We start from the raw sequence: 19,937 nt of genomic DNA on the forward strand, positions 1-19,937 counted from the left end.
TATTCTATAAGTGCATTTGTCCTTATTGTAGAAAGAAATTTGCATGAACATGTTATTAACAGATTTTTCTTTTTTTTTTTTTGGTTTTTCGAGACAGGGTTTCTCTGTGTAGTCCTGGCTGTCCTGGAACTCACTCTGTAGACCAGGCTGGCCTTGATCTCAGAAATCCGTCTGCCTCTGCCTCCCAAGTGCTGGGATTAAAGGTGTGTGCCACCACTGCCCGGCTAGACGTCATTTTTCTAATATCATTTCCAAGTATGTAACTTAGGAGTGGCATGGTTGTGTCAGTCCCCAAGAAACCTTACATTCCCGTTTTTTATCTTTATGTCCTTTTTATATTATTTTGTTTTCTCCTTGAGACCAGGGTAGGAACTGAAAGGAGCTGCTGGGCTATTTCCTTCCTGTCCTGTGGCTCCTTGTTGTGGCCTGGTCTCCTTGCCCTTTGTTTTACCATTTTTACAGTTCAGAGAATGAACCAAGCTAGGTGGGCTCCTGGTTTTGAATGAGTACACGTAGTAAATAGGAAGACACAACAGGCACATAGCAAAACATCCTCAAATCTACATTTACAGTGATCCTGGTTACTGTTCTATTGCTATGAGGAAACACCATTACCAAGGCAATTTAGGGAGTTGCTTACAGTTTCAAAATGTTGCTCTGTGATCATCATGGTGGGAAGCATGGTGGCAGGCGGGCAGGCATGGTACCAAGGCAGTAGCTGAGAGCTTACATTTGATCCATAAGAAGAAGAGAGAGACACACACATACCTGAACTAGAGAGTAGGAATAAACGTTCAGAGACTGAATGCACTCTACTTGGGCCAATATTTTTATGGTAATTGACTAAAGAGGCTCAGCATTTATCATACTTTCTTAATGTCCACTCCAGTACTCCCCCACAATACTCTGAGGTAGCCATAACTATGGCAGTTCCAATAATTGACTCTGGTATCATTTAATTCAAATCAGCTTCCCGTTATTACATGTGTAAGTTGGCAAGTTAATCTCCCTGTTTACATTAGCTGTTAAGAGTCTATGCATGGACCTTGGTAGCTCTAACAAGCTAGGCTCAGCTATCTATCTTCAATATGTCAAAAAGACAAGCAAGAAAAAAGCAGTGAAAATGATTTACTCAATATGGTCACACTGGGGAGAGGAATGAGTAAAGAGGTTCAACCACTAACATGAGGTTCAGATATTTTTAAAGGTCACAAGATGTGAATAAGTAAGGAGTCCTGGTCACCATAAGTAGCCCCGCTCAGCATAGTCAGAACTGTGTGAAATCCTGCCCTAACTTTCCCACTGGCTCTAGTTCTTTTCTTTTACCCAGCAGACGACCGGGCACAGGGTACGGTTTCAATTCAGTGGGTACCAGAGCGTACGCCTGCTCCGGAGTCCCAAATTCCAGAAGCTGAAAACGTAGTTTGCCGACCCGAAAGAGCCAGGGCGCAGGCGCGTTTAGGCCCCGCCCATTTCCGGAGGTTCGGTGCCTATTGGCCCGGAACCCCGGTGAAGCCCTATGAGGGGTGGTTACGTGATCGGGGCGTGGCTACGCCTCCCGGTCCCAGCTGGTGAGAGCGGCTTGCGTTGGCCTTGTGGCGTGGGTGCACGGCTTCTCCAGGTTAGTATCCTGCGGCTGTCTTGCTGACCATTCGGCATCTCAGCCCCACCCTTCTTCCCTAAGAGACGGTGGGACTGAACCGGCCGCCGCGAAGTGCGCGGCCCCGGAAGCTCCGGCTTGAGGGTCCAGTCACCGGAAGTGCCGCCCCGGGCGGCGGAGTAAGCGTGCAGCGGGTCCTCGCGGTCCTTGGTGGTGAGAGGGTCCAGGCCGGGCGCGGCGCCCTTGTTGTCGTCGTCAAAGAAAAGTTGGGAGGAGAACCTGTAAGACTGTCCTGGAGGTAGTAATGGAGCCAGGCTCGAATGCAGTCTGTAGCCTTCCTGAATGTCTAGAGAACCATGGGCGCTGAGAAGACCCTCCCCCAGCCTTAAGGGCGGAGATTAGTTGAGTTGCCCCGGAATCTGCAGAATCTGTTTGCTTAAAGCATTCCATAATCATTTATTTTTAGCAGCCTTGGTCCTATGTAACTTTGCATTCATATATCGTATTCCTGCAGATTTTAGTGTTCGAGGAATGAATCCTTGATCTCAGAAGTTGAAATAATTATGCGCTATCAGTCACCTGAGAGTTTGGGAGGCAGAGGAAGGAGGATAGGGAACTCAGCTAACCTTAGCTGCCTAGCGAGTTTGAAGCCAGCCTAAGCTACATGAGATTCTCCCCATCTTAACAGCAAAAAATTAAGTGATACAAAAACAAGTAGCAGGAGAAAAACAAGGCCTAGGGCTTTGTTCTGAACTTAAAAATCTTTCAGCTAGCAGAATTCTTGTTATTTAGTATCAGAAAGAAACTGAGCAAAATTTTACTGAAGGATGATGTTTGGATTGGAGAGTTCATGGGACATTATTTAATTGGCCTGCTGTTAAAAAAAAATAAGTTTGCAGTCATGTTCAACATGTTTCTTTTTCTTCAGCAAAGGGAAGAATTAAATATTATGAGTAGTTCTGGATTAGAGACCTTGTGGATCCAAAAGAATAAGTCGTTGGGTTCTTGTTGAGGTAAGTGGCATATATCTCTTTCTATATGAATGTGAATTTTGGAGTAGGGATGGGACAAGAAAGAAGGTAAAGCATACTTGGGAAAAGGAAATGGGTCTTTCTGGTGGTTAGCATAGTGGCCCTTTGATAACCCTTCAGTACACTTACTTTTCTAACAAGCATGTATATTCACAGTAGGTTTGCAATGATTGTCCCTCTTTTGCCATACAAAGAAGGGAGTGTACTCAGTGCTCAGGCACGCTCTAGGATGGATATTTAAACCCTGGCTCTGTTACTTATCTGTGAGTTCTTGGGTAATTAGGTAATTGCCATAGCAACAGGTTTTCTATCAGTAAGATGGTGGTAATATCTGATTTTACAGTGTTCTTGGGAGGATTAAATGTCCATAATCCATGTAATCAATGAAAATTGAGGCAATCCCTGATCTGAGGCTGTACAGCAAGTATGGCTTTTAAGACAATACCTTTAAATATTTACTGTTTGATCATCCCATATATCCTTTAACCGAGAAGATTCTTGTGCTCTGAAGTTCTGTTGCTCAGCCTGTCTATTTGAACTTTTGTCTGCCCTTTGCTTATGAAATGCAGTCTGATGTTGCTCATGAAAAAACAGAAGTCCTCCCTTCCTAGGAGGGGTAAAGGAAGTGTTTAAGAGACAGTAACCTGGAGTAGGGATTTGGAGGATGTGCTCGTGTGTGCTGGATGCACATTGGAGACCCAGGGATTAATGATATTCTTTTTTCAGTCTGAGACTTGTTTACTTGGTGTTTTTTTTTTTAATCGTTTAACAGATATATTCTAAATGTTACAGATATTGCAGTAACCAAAAGACAAAATCCTAACCATAGTAGATGTTATCCTGTAGTAGGAGAGACGAACAAGGGAACGTACATAAAGTACATGTCAGAAAGTTGGATAGTCATGCTGAGAAGTAAGGTGGTGTGAAGGGACATAAAGTCTTTTAGGGAAGGTAGTCAAGGTGTGCTGCTTTTTCAGGTAATATGTTTCAGGCAGCTGCTTAAATTGGATAATGGAGAAAGCTACATGGAGGGACAGAAGAAACAAAATTTTAGGCAGAAGAAACAAAATTTTTTGAGGTGCCTGTGAAGATGAAAATGGCAGAAATTCCATAGTATGGAAGGCAGTAAAAACCTTGGATTTTATTGTAAATGTGTTAAACAGAATTTTTATACTTGGGAAGTGTCATTCTGTTTTGAAGATTGACAGCCAGATCATATTTTATTTCCATATGAAAATTGTTTTTCCTGGTTTAAAATTGGTTTTCTGTTTGTTTTTCTTGTGCACCATAGTTTCTTGGCTATTGAGAGCAATTGTGATGCTTTGGGCTGGTAGTTTAATAAGATAATCTGATCCATTTCCCAAACTATGAGCAAACTCAGTTAAAGAGCTGAGGCAGGAGGATTAGAAGTTACAAAACTAGCTAGCTTGGGCAACCTAGGGAAAAACCTTTCTCAAAGTGTACAAAGGATAGGGCATATAGCTCAGTGGTAGAGTATGAAGTGTGTGTAGCTCTTGAGTTCAATGCTTGTCACCTGAGACAGTAACAAACCAACATACTGTATTTTTGTTTGAGCATTTCTGTGTTTTAGCTCAACAAAGATACCTATTGTAGGTTTGCAAGCCCTGTTATCTACAATGTCTCTTGATTCCATTCAGTGATGAATGGTATCTAGAACCTGGAGTCTTAGTATTTAATACATACATTATTGCTGTACTTGAGAGCAGACATTACTAGGATAAAAGCCCTTTTTCATGTGTACACTATACAGCTTCTGTATACAGTACAAACTGTGACCTCATGCTGATACTGCCCTTTAATTCTAGTTAACCACAATACAGAGTTTTTTCTAATCTTGTTCTTTTCTATTTGTAATTTCCTTCTGTAACTGGGGAATCTATGTTCCATTATCCAACTCTGGTATGCATACTAACTAGTATGTACTATGAGGAAAAGCCCCATAAATAGGGTTCAGTAATTGTATATATACAGTTTGGGAGGCTGTGTGTGCCTCTGATCTCAGTACTAGGGGTGGGAGTTTGAGGCAAGCAGATCAGAATTCAAGACCTGCCTGAGCTATATAATGAGCCAATTTCTCAAAAAAAAGTAAAAGAAAATTAAAAAAAAAATGTTGTCTTTAGCTTGAGTTTATATAGTTTCATACTATGTAAGAGTTATTTCTTTCCTTCTTTTGAGTGATCATGTTTTGTTTGAAACAAACTGTCTTTTGGTTTGTTTTGAAACAGGGTCTCAGTTTGTAGGCCAAACAGGCTTGGAATTTTATAGCCACGGCTAGCCTTAAATATTCACCAGTTGTTCTCCTTATCCTCCCAAGTTCTGGGATTACAGATGTGGGCCCCCACACTCAGCTGTCATTTGCTTTCTTGTGTCGTTTTACAGGTCTCCTACCTCCTGCCTCCTTGGCACTGCTAGTGATAAGGGCCTAGGGCCCTACACGTGCTGCACTACAGAGCCCTATCCCAGGCCACCCATGTATTTCTGTTAAATATATACGTATGCAGAAATATGTTAGAGAAATATGGTATGTCGTCCTTCGATTAACATCAGTTCTGTCTTCCTAGGTTTTGATCCCAGTTTCACCTATGTTGTGATGATCAAGTACATTAGTTTCTTATTTTTTCCTAATTTATTTTTGACCAAGTCAATAAGTACATTTTTTTTAGTATTTTTAAAATATAGTTTTAAATATAGTTTTTTAAATTTCTGATTTCTTACACAAAATATAGCATTTGCTTGTATTTTAAAATTTTTACAGTTGAATGCTAAGGGAGTGGCAGCACACACTGCCTTTAATCCCAGCATTTGGAAGACAAAGTCAGGTGTGTTTGAGGCCAGCTTGGTTTACAGAGAGAATTCCAGGACAGCCAGGGTTACATTGAGAAACTGTGTCTTGAAAAACCAAAACAAAAAATATTTTAAAAATTTACAATTGGAGTTGGAGAGACAGCTCAGTTGTTAAGAACATTTTCAAAGGACCCAGGTTCAGGTCCCAGTACCCACTTAAGCTAACAATAGACTGTAACTCCAATTTCTGAGGATTTGATACATTCATTCTGGTCTCTTTGGGCATTGCACATGTATGGTGCATGTACATGGTGTGGTGCATGGTTTGAATGACAATGGCCCCCACAGGTTCATATTTCAATACTTGTGTGCCTCCCCCCCCACCCCACCCCCCGAACTGTTTGGAAAGGATTACCCGTCATGGTACTAGAGGTGTGTCACTAAGACTAAGCATTGAAGCTTCAAAATATGTCATTCTTACTTAGCTCTTTTCTGCCTTCTACTTACAGATCATGATGTAAGCTTTCAGATATGCCTGACATCATGCCTTTGTTCCACCATCATAGAATCTAACACTCTAAAATCATAAACTCAAATTAAATACTGACTAACTGCCTTGATATCTTTTCCCAGCAATAGAAAAGTAAGAAGATAGTGAATATACATCTGTGCAGGGAAGAAGAACTCATACACGTAAAATATAAGTAAATCATAAACAAACAAACCAAAGGAGGAGGGGAACCAACAAAACAACTTTACAGTTTGGACTGGAGAGATGGCTCAGCAGTTAAAAGTGCTTCCTGCTCTTCCAAGAGGACCTGAGTGCAGTTTCAAGCATTCTTGTCAGGTGGCTCACCACTGCCTATAGTTCAGTATAGGGGGACCCTCTTCTGGACTCCTCATGCACCTGCACACATGTAACATACAGAGACATAGAGAGAAAGAAAAAATTATTTTGGGTGTTTTGTTGGCTAGTTTTATGTCTGATACAACCTAGAATCCTTTTAAAACAGGACTCCTCAGTTGGGAAACTTGTTCTCCCAAGTAGCTGGGATTAAAAGCCTCTGCCCCAAGGCCAGGAAAAGTACCAGTATTTTGATTTATAACTAAATTTATAAGAGCTAGAGAGATAACCCAGTAGTTTAGAGCACTTGTTGCTCTTGTAGAAGACTTGAGTTCTATTCCAATAACCTATATGGTGGCTTACGGTTCCAGGGGATTCTTCTCTGCCCTCTTTGACCAGGCATGTACTGTTGCACATACATACATGCAAGCATAAAGGTGAACAAAACATTCACACACATAAAATAAAAATATTTTTTAAAAGTACTTTGTTCTATTCTCTAGATCACTGCTTTCCAAGTTTATGTTCATTATTTTCTTCAACTTACTTCTCAGTATTTGATCTAAGACGTTTATGTTTATTTAATTATTTAATTCTTTTAACTGTCTTTCTTCCAGTACTTATACACGTAATGGTTATCCTTTCTAGAGTTGAATCAATGAGATTCCAAAGAAAATTTGTTTGCTTTTTTTTTTGTTTTTAAAGGTTCTTTTGAAATTTCACTTCATGTATATGAGTGTTTTGCCTGCAGATGTGTTTGTGCAGCATGTGCATGTCTGGGGCCTCTGCACAAGAGTATTGGGTACTTTACTTTTGAACTAAAGTTCAGATGGTTGTGAGACACCATGTGAGTGGTAGGAACTCAACCTGGGTCTTCTGGAAAAGCAGCAGATGCCCGTAATCGCTGAGCTATTTCTGCACCCTCGACTGGTGTTTTCAAGGGAAATATTTATTCACTGCTAAGTTCATTACGTGTAAATGATCTAGTGTAAACTTTTTTTTTTTGTACTTGTGTTTTACAGAATGCTGTTTTTTTTAATTTCCATTTTCTCAAGACCATAAAGTAAATGCTGCTTTTCATCTGTCTACATTACCGGTAAGCTACATTTTTCTTCAGTCTTATAAAATTGACCTTCTTCTTTTCAGTCTGTACCTCACCAGAGTATGCGGGAAAATAGATTTTTTTAATTCTATTTTTAATTATTATATTATGTTTTTGGTGTTTTGCTTGCATGAAGGTCTGCGCATCATGTAGGCCCATTGCCCATGGAAGCCAGAAGAGAGTGTTGATGCCCTGGAACTGGAGGTACAAAAGGTTGTGAGCTGTCATATGATTGCTGGGAATCAAACTTGGGACTCGGGAAGAGCTGCCAGTGTTAACTGCTGAGCCATCTCTAGCTCAGGGAAACAGAATTCCTTTGAAAATCCATTTATGACAGTAAGTTCTTCTTAAACACTGTCTATATACTTAGAACTACTCTACTGGGGAAAGCACACTAAAAGCGTCTTTCCTATACTTAACAGTATACAGTAAGCTAATAAGTGAATTATAGAGTGTATTAGAGTGTGATAAGTGCTCTGGGAAATGATAAGGCAGGAAAAGTGATATATAGCTTTGTCATTAGAGATTCACAATATTAGATAGAGTGGCCAGAAACAGTTTGATTAAGAAGTGATAACTGAAAATACAGTTATTGGGGTATTGAGAGAGCCATGGTCATACCTGAAGCAAGTATACCAAAGTCAGAAGAAGTAAAGGGCACAAATCCCAAGTAGAGAATGTGTAGAAGAGAAACAATTTGGGAAGCCATTATGGCCTGATCATACCCTGTAAGAAGACTGAGGAAGAAGTCAGGTGGTGGCAGAGAATGGCATGGCAGCTCCAGTTGGGGCTCTTGGGCTATTGTAAAGATTTGAATGGAAGAAAAAAATATTGAAAGAACAGAAGTCTGTAATCTAGCTTTCTGTTTTAACAGGATTAGACTGGCTGCAGAGTAGAGAGTGTAGAGAGGGTAACAATACACAGATAGCTTGTTAGCTTGTTAGAACTACTATAAAAGACATACTATCATCTGAGTGTTTCAGACAACCAAATTTTGCTCTTTTTTTTTTCACACTCTGAAGACTAGAAATCCAGTATCAGTTTGTCTGGAAGTCGCCTTGCCTTACACCAGCTGCTTTCTCACTGTCCTCAGAGTCTCAGTCTGGATGTGCTTCTTGGCCAGCTCTGAGTATCCTAATCTCTAGTTAGAGGAACATTAGTCCAGTCGAATCGGAGCCATTCATATGGCCTCAGTCATTCTTTAAAAGATCATATGACTAAATATATCACATTTTGAGATGGTAGGGATTAGGAATGGTGTGCAGTTAGGCCTATAACAGAGAAGAATTCCCTAAGAAGTAATTATAATAACCCACAGAAGTAAGAGTGGTTTGAACCAGATTGGTAGCAGCAGAAATGGACGAAAAAGATATGGATTTATGAATTTTTAAATGAAGTCAACAAATTCTTGGCACCTTGATTGTGAGGTATAAAACAAATGCAGGGTGATCTTTCAAATTTTTGGGTTAGTTGAGAGCTTTCTGTCACTGTAAAGAAGGCCTTTGCTTGATTGCTTTGACTGTAAGGCAAGATTAGATTCTAGATAGGTTCTAGGCTCTTGTTTTTCTAAACTCAGCCTCATATAAGAAAGTAGGAATAATATTCTCTGATGTTTTAGGATTAGAGGATTGACTGTGACAGGGACAAAGCATGCTCTTTGCTCAAGATGTTGTTAAAGATTTTTCTGATAACTTTCCTAAAAGGCCTTGGGTGAACAGACAAGCAAATGAGTGTATGATGTGGATTCCTTCCACCGGGCAGTCCATTAGCACTCTGACATCCTCCAAGCATGAATAGACAAAGTGAACTTTGATTCACTATCTTGGTTAGAAAAACATAGAGAAGTATTTGCTTACGTGATGAGGGTGGGTATTTTATTGTCTAACAAGGATTCACTTGATGTGTTTTTGCACTTCTAGGATACTATCAGATGAACAGAGAAAAGGGGCTTAGAGTATGAGGAGTTTCTCTGTGATGCCAGGAGACATCTGAATGATGGCAACTACCATGCAGAATGTTGAAAATCTGGACACAATCACTGTTTAGCACAACTATGTCTATGCTATTTAGCTCACATTTCTCAAGGACTATTTGCCCCTCCTTATACTTGCGAGCCTTCTAGCACATTGGTGTCTCACTCTGTCCATCTGCAGCACAAAGCTACATATCCATTTGCCGTGTGTTCAGCTCTCATGTCCTTCAAAGCTAAATTTTAAAGCTTTTCCAAGTGACTTTGAGAACACTGGCATTTGTTTATAGGTATTTTTTTCTATTGATTAAATTTATCACTCACTGTAATAAGCAAGAGCAATGTCTATGCTTTTCATAAAGAAATAATAAAAATTTCTGAATAAAAACTAGAAAACTGGAGTTAGTAAATTGATGAAATAAGAAGTCATCTACTATCTCATTAGCAGAGGTAAACATGACCCTAATGTGCCCCTGAGATCCTTTTGCAGTGTTTTCTCGAAGTTCTGCTCCATTTTTATTTTTTAGTGTGCTATATTTGGTGAGCTTTTTCCATTTGCTAACATGCCTTTTTTTTTGTGAATTTTGATATTTTTTCATTTACAGTTTTATCTGTAGGCTCTAGGCCAATATCTGTTTCTTGAATATTTAGCTTTTATGATAAATTGTGAACACACTTCCTAGAAAAATAGACTTAAAGTGAGCAACAAATAATTTATAGGTTATACAGGAGTCTATAGACACCAAATAAGATCTGTTGTAAATTTGAGAAGTTCACATGTGCCAGGTATTGTCCTAGGTGTTAAACAACAGTAAACAAATTGAATAATAGTAATGGAAATGTGTGTGGGGATTCTTGTCTATTAGGCTCATATTCAGCAGAGAAAAAAAATTAAATAGAAAGATGAAAAGGGTGTTCTATGAGTTGGGGTGGTGATTAAGGTGGTCAGAAAAGGCCCCAATGAGAATGTATAACAGTTGAGCAAAGATTTACATGAAGTAAGAGAGAAGCTTTGAAGATAGTCTAGAGCAGAAGTCCTTAGGCAAAGGAGGGAGGGAGAGATGAAGGACACGGAGACCCTGAAATGGAAATAGTTCTGCTTGCTTGAACCATGGCCAAGACCAGGGTGACCAGAGTAGGGGAACAGTAATGACTCAAGATGAGAACTAGGGGTCAGGTGTCCTTGATGTTTGTAGGTTTCTAAAGGAATCAGGGTATAAGTTAAGGGTGAATGTCTTAATTGGAATATGTATGTTCCAGAAACTCTAGAAGACAAGAACCAGAGACAGTTAACAGATAGTTTTTCTTTTGGTGAGTTCTAATATAAAGGAGAACAAAACAGGAAGAGTAGTTTGAGGCTAAGGTGGTTGAGAGAACTTGCTTGTTGGTTTTGTTTTTTTAAGAAGAGAGGATAGCCTCTTTACTAATTAGAATGATTCTGTAGAAAGGAATAAATCGATGATGCAGAGAGTGATGGCAGAACAGCTGTCAGGATGCAGTTGTGAAAACAGATGGAGTCCCAAACACAGATGAAAGTTTGTGGATTGACCAGCAGCAGCTTGGCATCCTCGGTGAGAGTAGGAAGCGAGCTCTGCTTCGGCACACCTGCAGGCAGTTTGCTAGGTGCTGGCAGTGACAGAGAGGGGTGCTGTTTGGCTTTACACTGATGGGTATGCAATCTCATCTGCTGTTCACTTTGATTCTCTTAGTAAAATAAAGTGAAAAGCTATATTTACATCACTAAATAAGTCAATGATGCTTTATGAAAAACGTTACACAAGACAGTAAGTGTGAAGGACTGTGAGGATGCTCATCTTCAGTTTGTTCACGTCCTAAACAGGTACACTGGTTATCAGACATGTCCTGACTTCCCAGCTAAAGGAATCGAAAAGAACAGCCCAGGGTAGCCTTTTGTTTATTTACTTATGTGTGCAAATGTATACACTTGGAGGTCAGAAGGAAACCTGTGGGGATCAGTTTTCTTCTTTCCCCATGTAAGCCCAGGGGATCAAGGTCAGGCCAATGGGCTTGCTGCTTCTCACTGAGCCATTGTGCTGGCTCAGAGCCCTGGTTTTCAAATTGGTTTTCAATTCAGTTCATAAAAGAATTGAGTTCCTATTGGTAGTTTATCATGTTTGATGTTTGTCATGTTTGTAATAGCCGAAAAGAAAACCATAGATTGAGCATACCGCAATCTAAAGTAAAATATGAAGTACTCCTAAATTTGAAATATTTTAAGTGCCAAACTATGAAAATTTAATGCTATGAAAATTTCAAATAACAAACTTTGTTTTAGTCACAAAATTATTAAAAATATATGAGGGCTGCTGGTCAGATGGTTCAGTGTGTAAAAATGCTTGCCATGGAATTTGAGCCTTAGGGTGCACATGAAGGTGGAAGAAAAGAACAAACTCCTCAGAGTTGTCCTCTGACTCCAGTCATGCACTGTCGTACAGGCACAATAACAAGAATTTGGTTTTAATTTAAAAATACTTTATAAGGGCCTGGAGAGATGGCTTGGGGTTTAAGAGCACTGTCTACTCTTCCAGAGAACCCAGGTTCAATTCCTAGCACCCACATGACAGTTTACAATTGTCTGTAACTCCAGTTCCAGGGCATCTGACACCCTCACACAGACATAGGCAAGCAAAAGCACCAATTTACATTAAAAACAAAACAAAACAAAAAAACCTTTATGAATTTGTCTTCAGGTTCTGTGTTTAAGATGAGTATGAAACCTGAATGAGTGTTTTGTTTAGACATGCATCCCATCCCCAGAGCAAATCTTTATGTATATGTAGATATTTAAAAATCTTAGATCCAAAAAATTCTGTTCCCAGGTACTCTGGATAAGGGTTCCATGTAAAATTTACAGTTTATCCTCCCCCTCTCTTTTCTAGTTCTCTCCCTTCCTTTCTTTGCATTTGTTTCGTGTGTCTAGGGGTAGGTAGGTGCTGCATGACACCAGTGTGGATATTGGAGGACATTCAGTTCTCAACTTGTATCATGTAGACAGGTTGTGGGAATAGGACTCCTGTCATCAGGTTTAGTAGCCATTTCACCAGCCCCAGTTTCTCTCAGTTTTTACCACAGTGATTTTGGCGTTGAGACTTTTTAGTGATAGAAATATAAATAATATTTCTTCTTTGTCTCATAGGTTTGGAGGTACCAAGTAAGAAAGTAATATATATGATGCTGGAAATTTTTAAACACAAACTGCTAATGAATGAAAGGCTTAAAATAGATACATTTTTGAAGTTAACAGAAAAATGACTGTGAAAACAGGGATCAAGAAGACTGATGGAAAACCACTTAGGAGGGAACCATAGAAGATGTACACTTCAGAAGAGAAATGTAACCAGAGAACTCAAAAAAGGAAGATATACCATGTATGCCCTCAGAAGGGGAAAAAGATTTATATTCATGTGCATGAGATTACTCAAATAGATAATCAAACATATCAGTGCCTTGAACGTGAACAAAACTTAGCACGAATGTGTGAGAGAACATACTCTGGGGAGAAACCTTATAGATGTGATATGTGTGAGAAAACCTTCATCCAAAGTTCAGATCTTATTTCCCACCAGAGGATCCATAATTATGAGAAACCTTATAAGTGTAGCAAATGTGAGAAGAGCTTTTGGCACCACTTAGCCCTTTCAGGACACCAGAGAACACATGCAGGTAAAAAGTTTTATACCTGTGACATCTGTGGCAAGAATTTTGGTCAGAGCTCTGATCTGCTTGTCCACCAACGAAGCCATACAGGTGAGAAACCTTATCTGTGTAATGAGTGTGATAAATGCTTCAGTCGAAGTACAAATCTCATAAGGCACCGAAGAACTCACACAGGTGAGAAACCGTTTAAGTGTCTGGAATGTGAAAAAGCTTTTAGTGGAAAATCAGATCTTATTAGCCACCAAAGGACTCATACTGGTGAAAGGCCCTACAAATGCAATAAATGTGAGAAAAGTTACCGACACCGGTCTGCCTTCATTGTGCATAAAAGAGTTCATACTGGGGAGAAGCCGTATAAGTGTGGTGCCTGTGAGAAGTGCTTTGGCCAGAAATCAGACCTTATTGTACACCAGAGAGTCCATACAGGTGAGAAACCATATAAATGCTTGGAGTGTATGAGAAGTTTTACTCGCAGTGCCAACCTAATTAGGCACCAGGCAACTCACACTCATACTTTCAAATGCCTTGAGTATGAGAAAAGTTTCAACTGTAGCTCAGACTTTATTGTACATCAGAGAATTCATATGGAAGAAAAACCACATCAATGGGCTATGTGTGAGAGTGACTTCCTCCTAGGTATGGACTTCGTTGCCCAGCAGAAAATGAGGACTCAAACAGAGGAACTCCATTATAAATATAGTGTATGTGATAAAAGCTTTCATCATAGCTCAGCCCTTCTTCAACATCAGACAGTGCACATTGATGACGACTACATCTGTGATATGAGTGAAAAAGGGCTTGATCTCAGCTCTCGAGCATCGGAAACCTCACGGATGTCTTGACAAGAAGTCACATAACCTTAAAAATATATTTACATATCAGAATTCAATAAAAGAAAGACTCCTAGGTAAATTTCAAGATTTCCTTTAGATCTCAGACTTCCTTGGAGTCCAGAGAAAGAGTCTATAGTCTTTGGACTGTAAGAAAAGCTTTAACGCAGAGAGTGGCCTTGCCAGGTTATGTTTATTAGCCACACTTGTGCAGAACTCCACAAATGCTCTGGGTTTTGGAAAACCTTCCTCAAGATTCATACAGGTAGGAAGCCTCACAAAGTAGTATGAGAGGTCTCCAGCAGTGTTAAGTCCTCTAATTTTTACAAGACAATTCACACCAGAGAACGACCATATAAATAAATGTTTTGTATTGGCAGTACGTCACACAGTATGTACGCCTTATTGGAAAGTTCACCTGAGAAGAAGCCCCAGACATTACAGGAGAAAGCTTCTAATAGAACTCTGACTTTCTTACCCCTCAGAGAAGTGGTACTGGGGTAAATGGGTATTTTAATGTGGCAAAAACACGTTGGAGAGTCATACTTGGGTTTGCATCCTCCTAGACAAAAATCAGAGGAACAATAAGTGTCTGAATGAAGAAAGCTTATTAATTTTCAACTCTTGGGGCACACCAGGGAACTCACATTAGTGAAAACCCATAAATGCATTGTGTCTGAGGAGCTAGAAAGAAGCTCTTGTCGAGTCAGGCCCCAGAGGACGAGTTCTGTGGAGTTGTTCCAGTAAGAGATCTAATTGTGTGAGAATCTGTATATATACTGTGTATGCAAAGAGCTGTTCTCATAGTTGAACCACATTGTCCGAAAAAAAAAAATGAAAAAACTAGAGTTGTATGGAAATAATGTCTTAGCAACCCAAAAGCTTTTCTGGAGGAGCTGGGGCAGGTCAGCGTGGATCTGGAGGGTAACTCAGGTAAAGATGCTTTTCTTTTGTCTCAACCACTTAATGATTGCTTTAGTTTCTCTTTAAAAGTTTCATAAATCCAATAAAGGAAAGAACTATAATCTTGTGTATACTTATACTTGTGTATAAGTGGTTTATTGTTGGCAGAAAGCAGTGCTTTGATTTTTGCTTCCTGTTTGGTTTTCTTGTTTGTTTCTTAAAATCTCTTGGCTAGAATGGGAATGATGTGTTGCTAAGAAGCTAGGGAGTACTTAGTTTGGGTTAAAATTCTTAGTTTCCGTTTGGTATGATCAACCTCAGCAAAAAGTAGAATATTCAATTCTTTGGTTAGTGTTGACATCTGCCCTCAGAATTGTACTAAGATGTCTAAAATTGACCTCAAAATTTCTTTTTGAGTTATCACTGGGGTTGCTGAAATTTCATATTTATAGATTCACTTATTTTCAAGTTGAAATAAATTTTAGGATACTGGTTATGATGATGATACAGTATTCAGGTTTTTGTGACTTGCTTCATCTCTTTTAGTGATAGATACTGTAACAGCTGACTTAGAGCAGAAGGAATAGGGGACAAGTTGTAAGCCAGAGAAAGTAGAGGAGAGACGGAATGAAACATTTTAATAGAGAAACAGGACACTGATTTTGAGGGTCCTGACTCCAAAGATAATTTTCTTCTTCAGTCTGTTATCCTGATACTTTCACCAAATTAAGCTTCATAATGACATTTTTTTCATTTATTTCAGTTCTATCAAGGAAAGAAAAATACAGTTTAATTCCAGGGAAAGGATTGCAGTCAACACAATATAAGGTATATTCTTGGTTTGGAATGCAGGATTCTAAATGTTAGAATAAGCAGTCAGCAGATTGACCTGAAGTTTAAGGATAAATATGTGTTTCCAGTCCAGTAGGGTAACTGATTGTCTTTCAAATTCTTTGGATAGCTCATGACCCAAGCATCTGTCACTTCTCATTTTCTTTCCTTGACTTAAAAGACTTAATACAAATATTATCAAGTTCCTGCATATTTGAGACTGTATAGATTTATAATTATTTTTATTACAAATCACAGTCCTGGTTTTATTGTAATCTGTTTAGTGAACCCCTGAATTCCAGGGGGTATTAATGTTTGGAGTCACGAAATTGGTTTGGTGCTACCTTACATATGACTGTAAGCTCTCAACCTGATAATTGTTGGATAATCATAATCTTAAGGCCAGTGATTTAGCTTAGTAAAGACTCTGGTTCAAGTATTTTTTTTCCTTTTAGAAAACTGATTGTGTCAGTTGTTTTGTTCATTTTTGTTTTTTGTTTGTTTGGTTTGGTTTTCTGAGACTGTTTCTCTGTGTAGCCATGGCTGTCCTGAAACTAGTTTTGTAGACCAGGCTGGCCTCAAACTTACAGAGATCCTCCTGCCTATGCCTCCCTAGTGCTGGGATTAAAGGCATACTCTACCACCACCTGTCTCTGTGTCAGATTTTTTCATCTAACATGTTCCAGTAATTTTATAAATAATTTTAGTACTATGAAAAAATCCATTATGATAAATACACATGAGATGTTTATTTTTCTTTTTGGGGAAAATCATGCCTATCACTAGAAGAAGTTTGAAAATTGTGATATTTCACATATTACTGGGTGTATGACAATGGCAATTTAAAAAAAAAGTCATTATAATAGACCATCAGGAAGGAGACAAAGCTTACAACAATAGTAGGTTGGTGATTTACCCTTCCTTCAGCCTGTCTCACTGGTAATTGTTGATAGTCTGAAATTAAATTAACAGTGGACTATTCGTCAAGTAGAACTTTGAGGATGTAAAACAGGCTTGAGGCTTTTTAACTGTGGTTAGAATGTGTTGATAGTACATAACATAACCTGAGGTTGGAGAGGACCACATGGGAGCCTGTAACCAAAGCTAGAAGGTAACTTCTGGAATGGATGGAGGTTCCCTTGAAGCAGTGCCAACGCAAATCTACCTCAGGTAAGTAGTCAGAGTAACTTTTTCAAGATTTCAGACCAAATGAGGTAAATTATGTTCCATCCGTGTACTCCTCTATGCTTATTGTTTTTGTTTGCCTTTAATTCTTAAATAAAGATTTGTTCTGAAATACTCCATTTTTGTCTCCACTATACTATGAGAAACTAACATGTCTTCTACATTTACACTGGGGTCCTTAATGATGCAATGTGTAGATGGTAGCCATAACCATTGGACAAGGACAAAAGGCAGCACATTCTTTGCCAAAATATTACAAGAAATATCTCTAACCCCATTGCTAATTGTTTTCATCTCTGAAACCTCTTGAGGATAGCTCTCAGAACTACTGTCTTCCAAGCTCTAAAGTATGATGGGTCATTAGGCTCTGCTTATAGAATTCAACTACTTCTCAAGTCCCAAATCCCCAAGTCTGCTACATTCCTCAAACAAAACAAAACAAAACAAAAACCTCTCGTGGTTGGGTTTGTCACAGCAATAGCCCTGGTACCAAGTTCTGACTGACTTTTAGATTGCTATATAGCACGCCATGGCCAAGATAACGTATTAAAGAGTTTAATTTGGTTTACAGTTTCAGAGACATAGAGTCCATGATAGTAGAGACAAGGAACAGCTGAAAGGTCACATATTGAGTCACAAAACTTAAAAAGTGTTTTTTGAAGCCTCAAAGAAGCAGTGTTTTTTGAAGTCTCAAAGCCCATTCACTCCATGTGAAACTGGAGACACTAGACTGCATTTACCCTTTGACCAGTCAGATGATGAGCTCGTGGGAAAACACAGCCTAAGATATGGGAGGTCAAAATTGGGGTTCCTTGATTCCCGGATGGACGTTCAGTTTCCACTGGAACAAAGTAGTCAGGAAAAGAGGGTCAGGGGTCCTCAGGCCTGCAATGAAAAGCCCGGGGTCAGTTCTTGATGAAAGAGGCATTCCTTGGTTTCAAACTATTGATTGTTCATCGTGGAAAATGGGTGCATGCCATCTCCTCAGGATGGACCAGAGCTTTAAGTATCCTTTGCAGGGAGGACTGTCTATAAAGGGAAGCACATTGGCTAAACCCTCGTGGTCTCTAGATACTTCATTAGTATGGAGAACTGTGTTCTGATATGCCAAAGGTCCTGTTGCTATGTAGGGAGTGTGACCACATGACAGGGGCCTGGTTGGAAGCAGTTGAAGCTCCAGGATGAGGTTCTGGGGCTTCCAACCCACTCACCCTTACCACGTTTACTGGTACGTTCCATTGCCCCACAATACATTACTCAGAAAGTATACATGGGAAGATTAGGAGTTTGTCAGCCTGATCTACATGAGAGCCTCAATCAGTATAAAAGAGGGACTGTTGGTAGTGACTGGTAACATCAAATTGAAGATTAAAATCTAACAGGGAGTGAAGACTATCTTAGAGTAACTATTTGGAACCCTGTTTTTAATTACTAGGAAATCTTATTCTCAGGATTCATGGTTTTATAATTGACAAATTGCTTTATTATGAGAAGCCTTTTAGTGCAGGACTCTTGAACCCATCATCTCTTCTAAATGGACACTATAGTCTTACAAGTGAAGGGAATAAGGACTGCTTTGAGAAGCATGGCAGTTGGCTCAAAGGCAGGAAGGCCTTAGGAATTACCTAAGGAAGGTTAACCTGCAGCAGTTCTTTTTTCAGAGAAGGACTGCTGAGGGAATTGTATAAAATAGCTGCTTTCTGTCTTTGCTGATGCCCTAACCTACACGGCATTGTATTCATACTCATTGCTCCCTGTGGTTATCTCTTTTACTGGGAAATAATACCTGGCAGTCACAGACCTGGCTACTTGACAACACACACTTATCCTGTCTTCTCCCAAGGAAATTAGTTCCTTGACTATTTTAACATGTCAAACCCTCCTTCTACTTATCCAACTACATTGTCTTTAGTAACCTCTAGAATCTTCTTTCATGGTCTCATCTGATTCTTTGAGGTTTTTCCAATCTTTACAATATGTCTAGATGGCTTTTAATTTCCTGTTGAAAAAAAAAATTGTTCTACAGTTTACTCAAAATTAGTTTTGATGGGCAGTGGTGGTGCATGCGTTTAATCCCAACACTTGGAAGGCAGGGGCAGGCATATTTCTGAGTTCAAGATTAGCCTGGTCTACAGAGTGATATCTAGGACATACAGGGATACACAAAGAAACCCTACCTACATTCTGGGTGAGGGGCCGTCTACTGAAGTATGGTTACTCTGCAAGGAGCAAAACCTTTAATGAGAACTGACTATATCCTTCCCCAGAATTCAAAGTATCCATATTTCTTTAGTTAAGAATGAGAGCACACAGCCCACTTCCTGTTCTGTTCTAGACTATTAACTGGCTTGATTTTGAGCAGGTCTTATGCAGTGAACCACTGGCTCTGAGTTCGTAAGTGCAGAGTCTTGTCATATCTAGAAGACATTTTTTCACTCTGGTCTTCATTGACCTTTGCCTCTTATAATGTCCTTCTTCCCCAATAATTACTGTGATTTGGAAAGGGGTCTGATACCTCATTTATACAGCCAACCATTCCACAGTCACTTTTTCTCTGCTTTGACTACTTGTGAGTTTCTTCACACAGATTTCTCTTATGAGCTCTCAGAGCTATCTTTTTTTGGTAAACTAGGGGTGGCTTCAGAAGAGGGTTTCTTTGTATGTAGCCCTGGATGTCCTGGAGTTAGTTCTATAGACAAGGCTGGCCTTGAACTCACAGACATCTGTCTGCTTCTGTCTCCCAAATGCTATATTAATATATAATAAAGCCCATCTGAGCTATATTAATGCATATATATGAATTTAGAAGTCAGTTTGATACTGTGTTCATGTAGCAGAATAATACTAGTAGGTTCACCACTGGGGCCCAAAATCCTTAACCATGGGTTCTCAAACAGATTAAGTGAATCAAGCCTGGGTTTTTTTGCTTGTGGATAGCCTTATAACCAATAAGAAATCAATTGGTAACTCCTATAACATTTGTGCCACTATTGCACCCATAGACATATCTTGCCATGCTGGTCATTATAGCATGTCAAAGCATTCACAGCTATAACACATACTTTTTACTAATATAAAATGTTGTGATATACTTTATTTTTATAAGCTTTTTCATTTACTTTGAAGATATTGAGTGTTAAGTACTATAGCTGCAGGGAG

At 39.3% G+C, this 19,937-nt stretch overlaps 1 protein-coding gene across 3 annotated transcripts; it reads left to right on the top strand.

Annotated features, from left to right (window-relative positions):
• Positions 1-1,555: 1,555 nt before the first annotated feature.
• Znf322 (zinc finger protein 322) lies at positions 1,556-14,899 on the top strand. 3 transcript variants are annotated; one of them, XM_028776235.1, is made up of 5 exons: positions 1,556-1,621; positions 2,529-2,613; positions 7,303-7,376; positions 7,519-7,718; positions 12,509-14,899. In XM_028776235.1, exon 5 carries the CDS (start codon positions 12,684-12,686, stop codon positions 13,869-13,871), a length of 1,188 nt encoding a protein of 395 aa, XP_028632068.1. In that variant the 5' UTR covers positions 1,556-1,621; positions 2,529-2,613; positions 7,303-7,376; positions 7,519-7,718; positions 12,509-12,683; the 3' UTR covers positions 13,872-14,899. The 3 variants fall into 3 exon arrangements, with proteins under 3 accessions (XP_028632068.1, XP_028632069.1, XP_028632070.1); XM_028776236.1 differs by having other exon boundaries at positions 7,519-7,586; XM_028776237.1 differs by lacking the exon at positions 7,519-7,718.
• The last annotated feature ends 5,038 nt before the right edge of the window (positions 14,900-19,937 follow it).

This window comes from Grammomys surdaster, unplaced genomic scaffold, assembly GCF_004785775.1.
Source record: "Grammomys surdaster isolate TR1022 unplaced genomic scaffold, NIH_TR_1.0 267, whole genome shotgun sequence".
NCBI lineage: Eukaryota > Metazoa > Chordata > Mammalia > Rodentia > Muridae > Grammomys > Grammomys surdaster.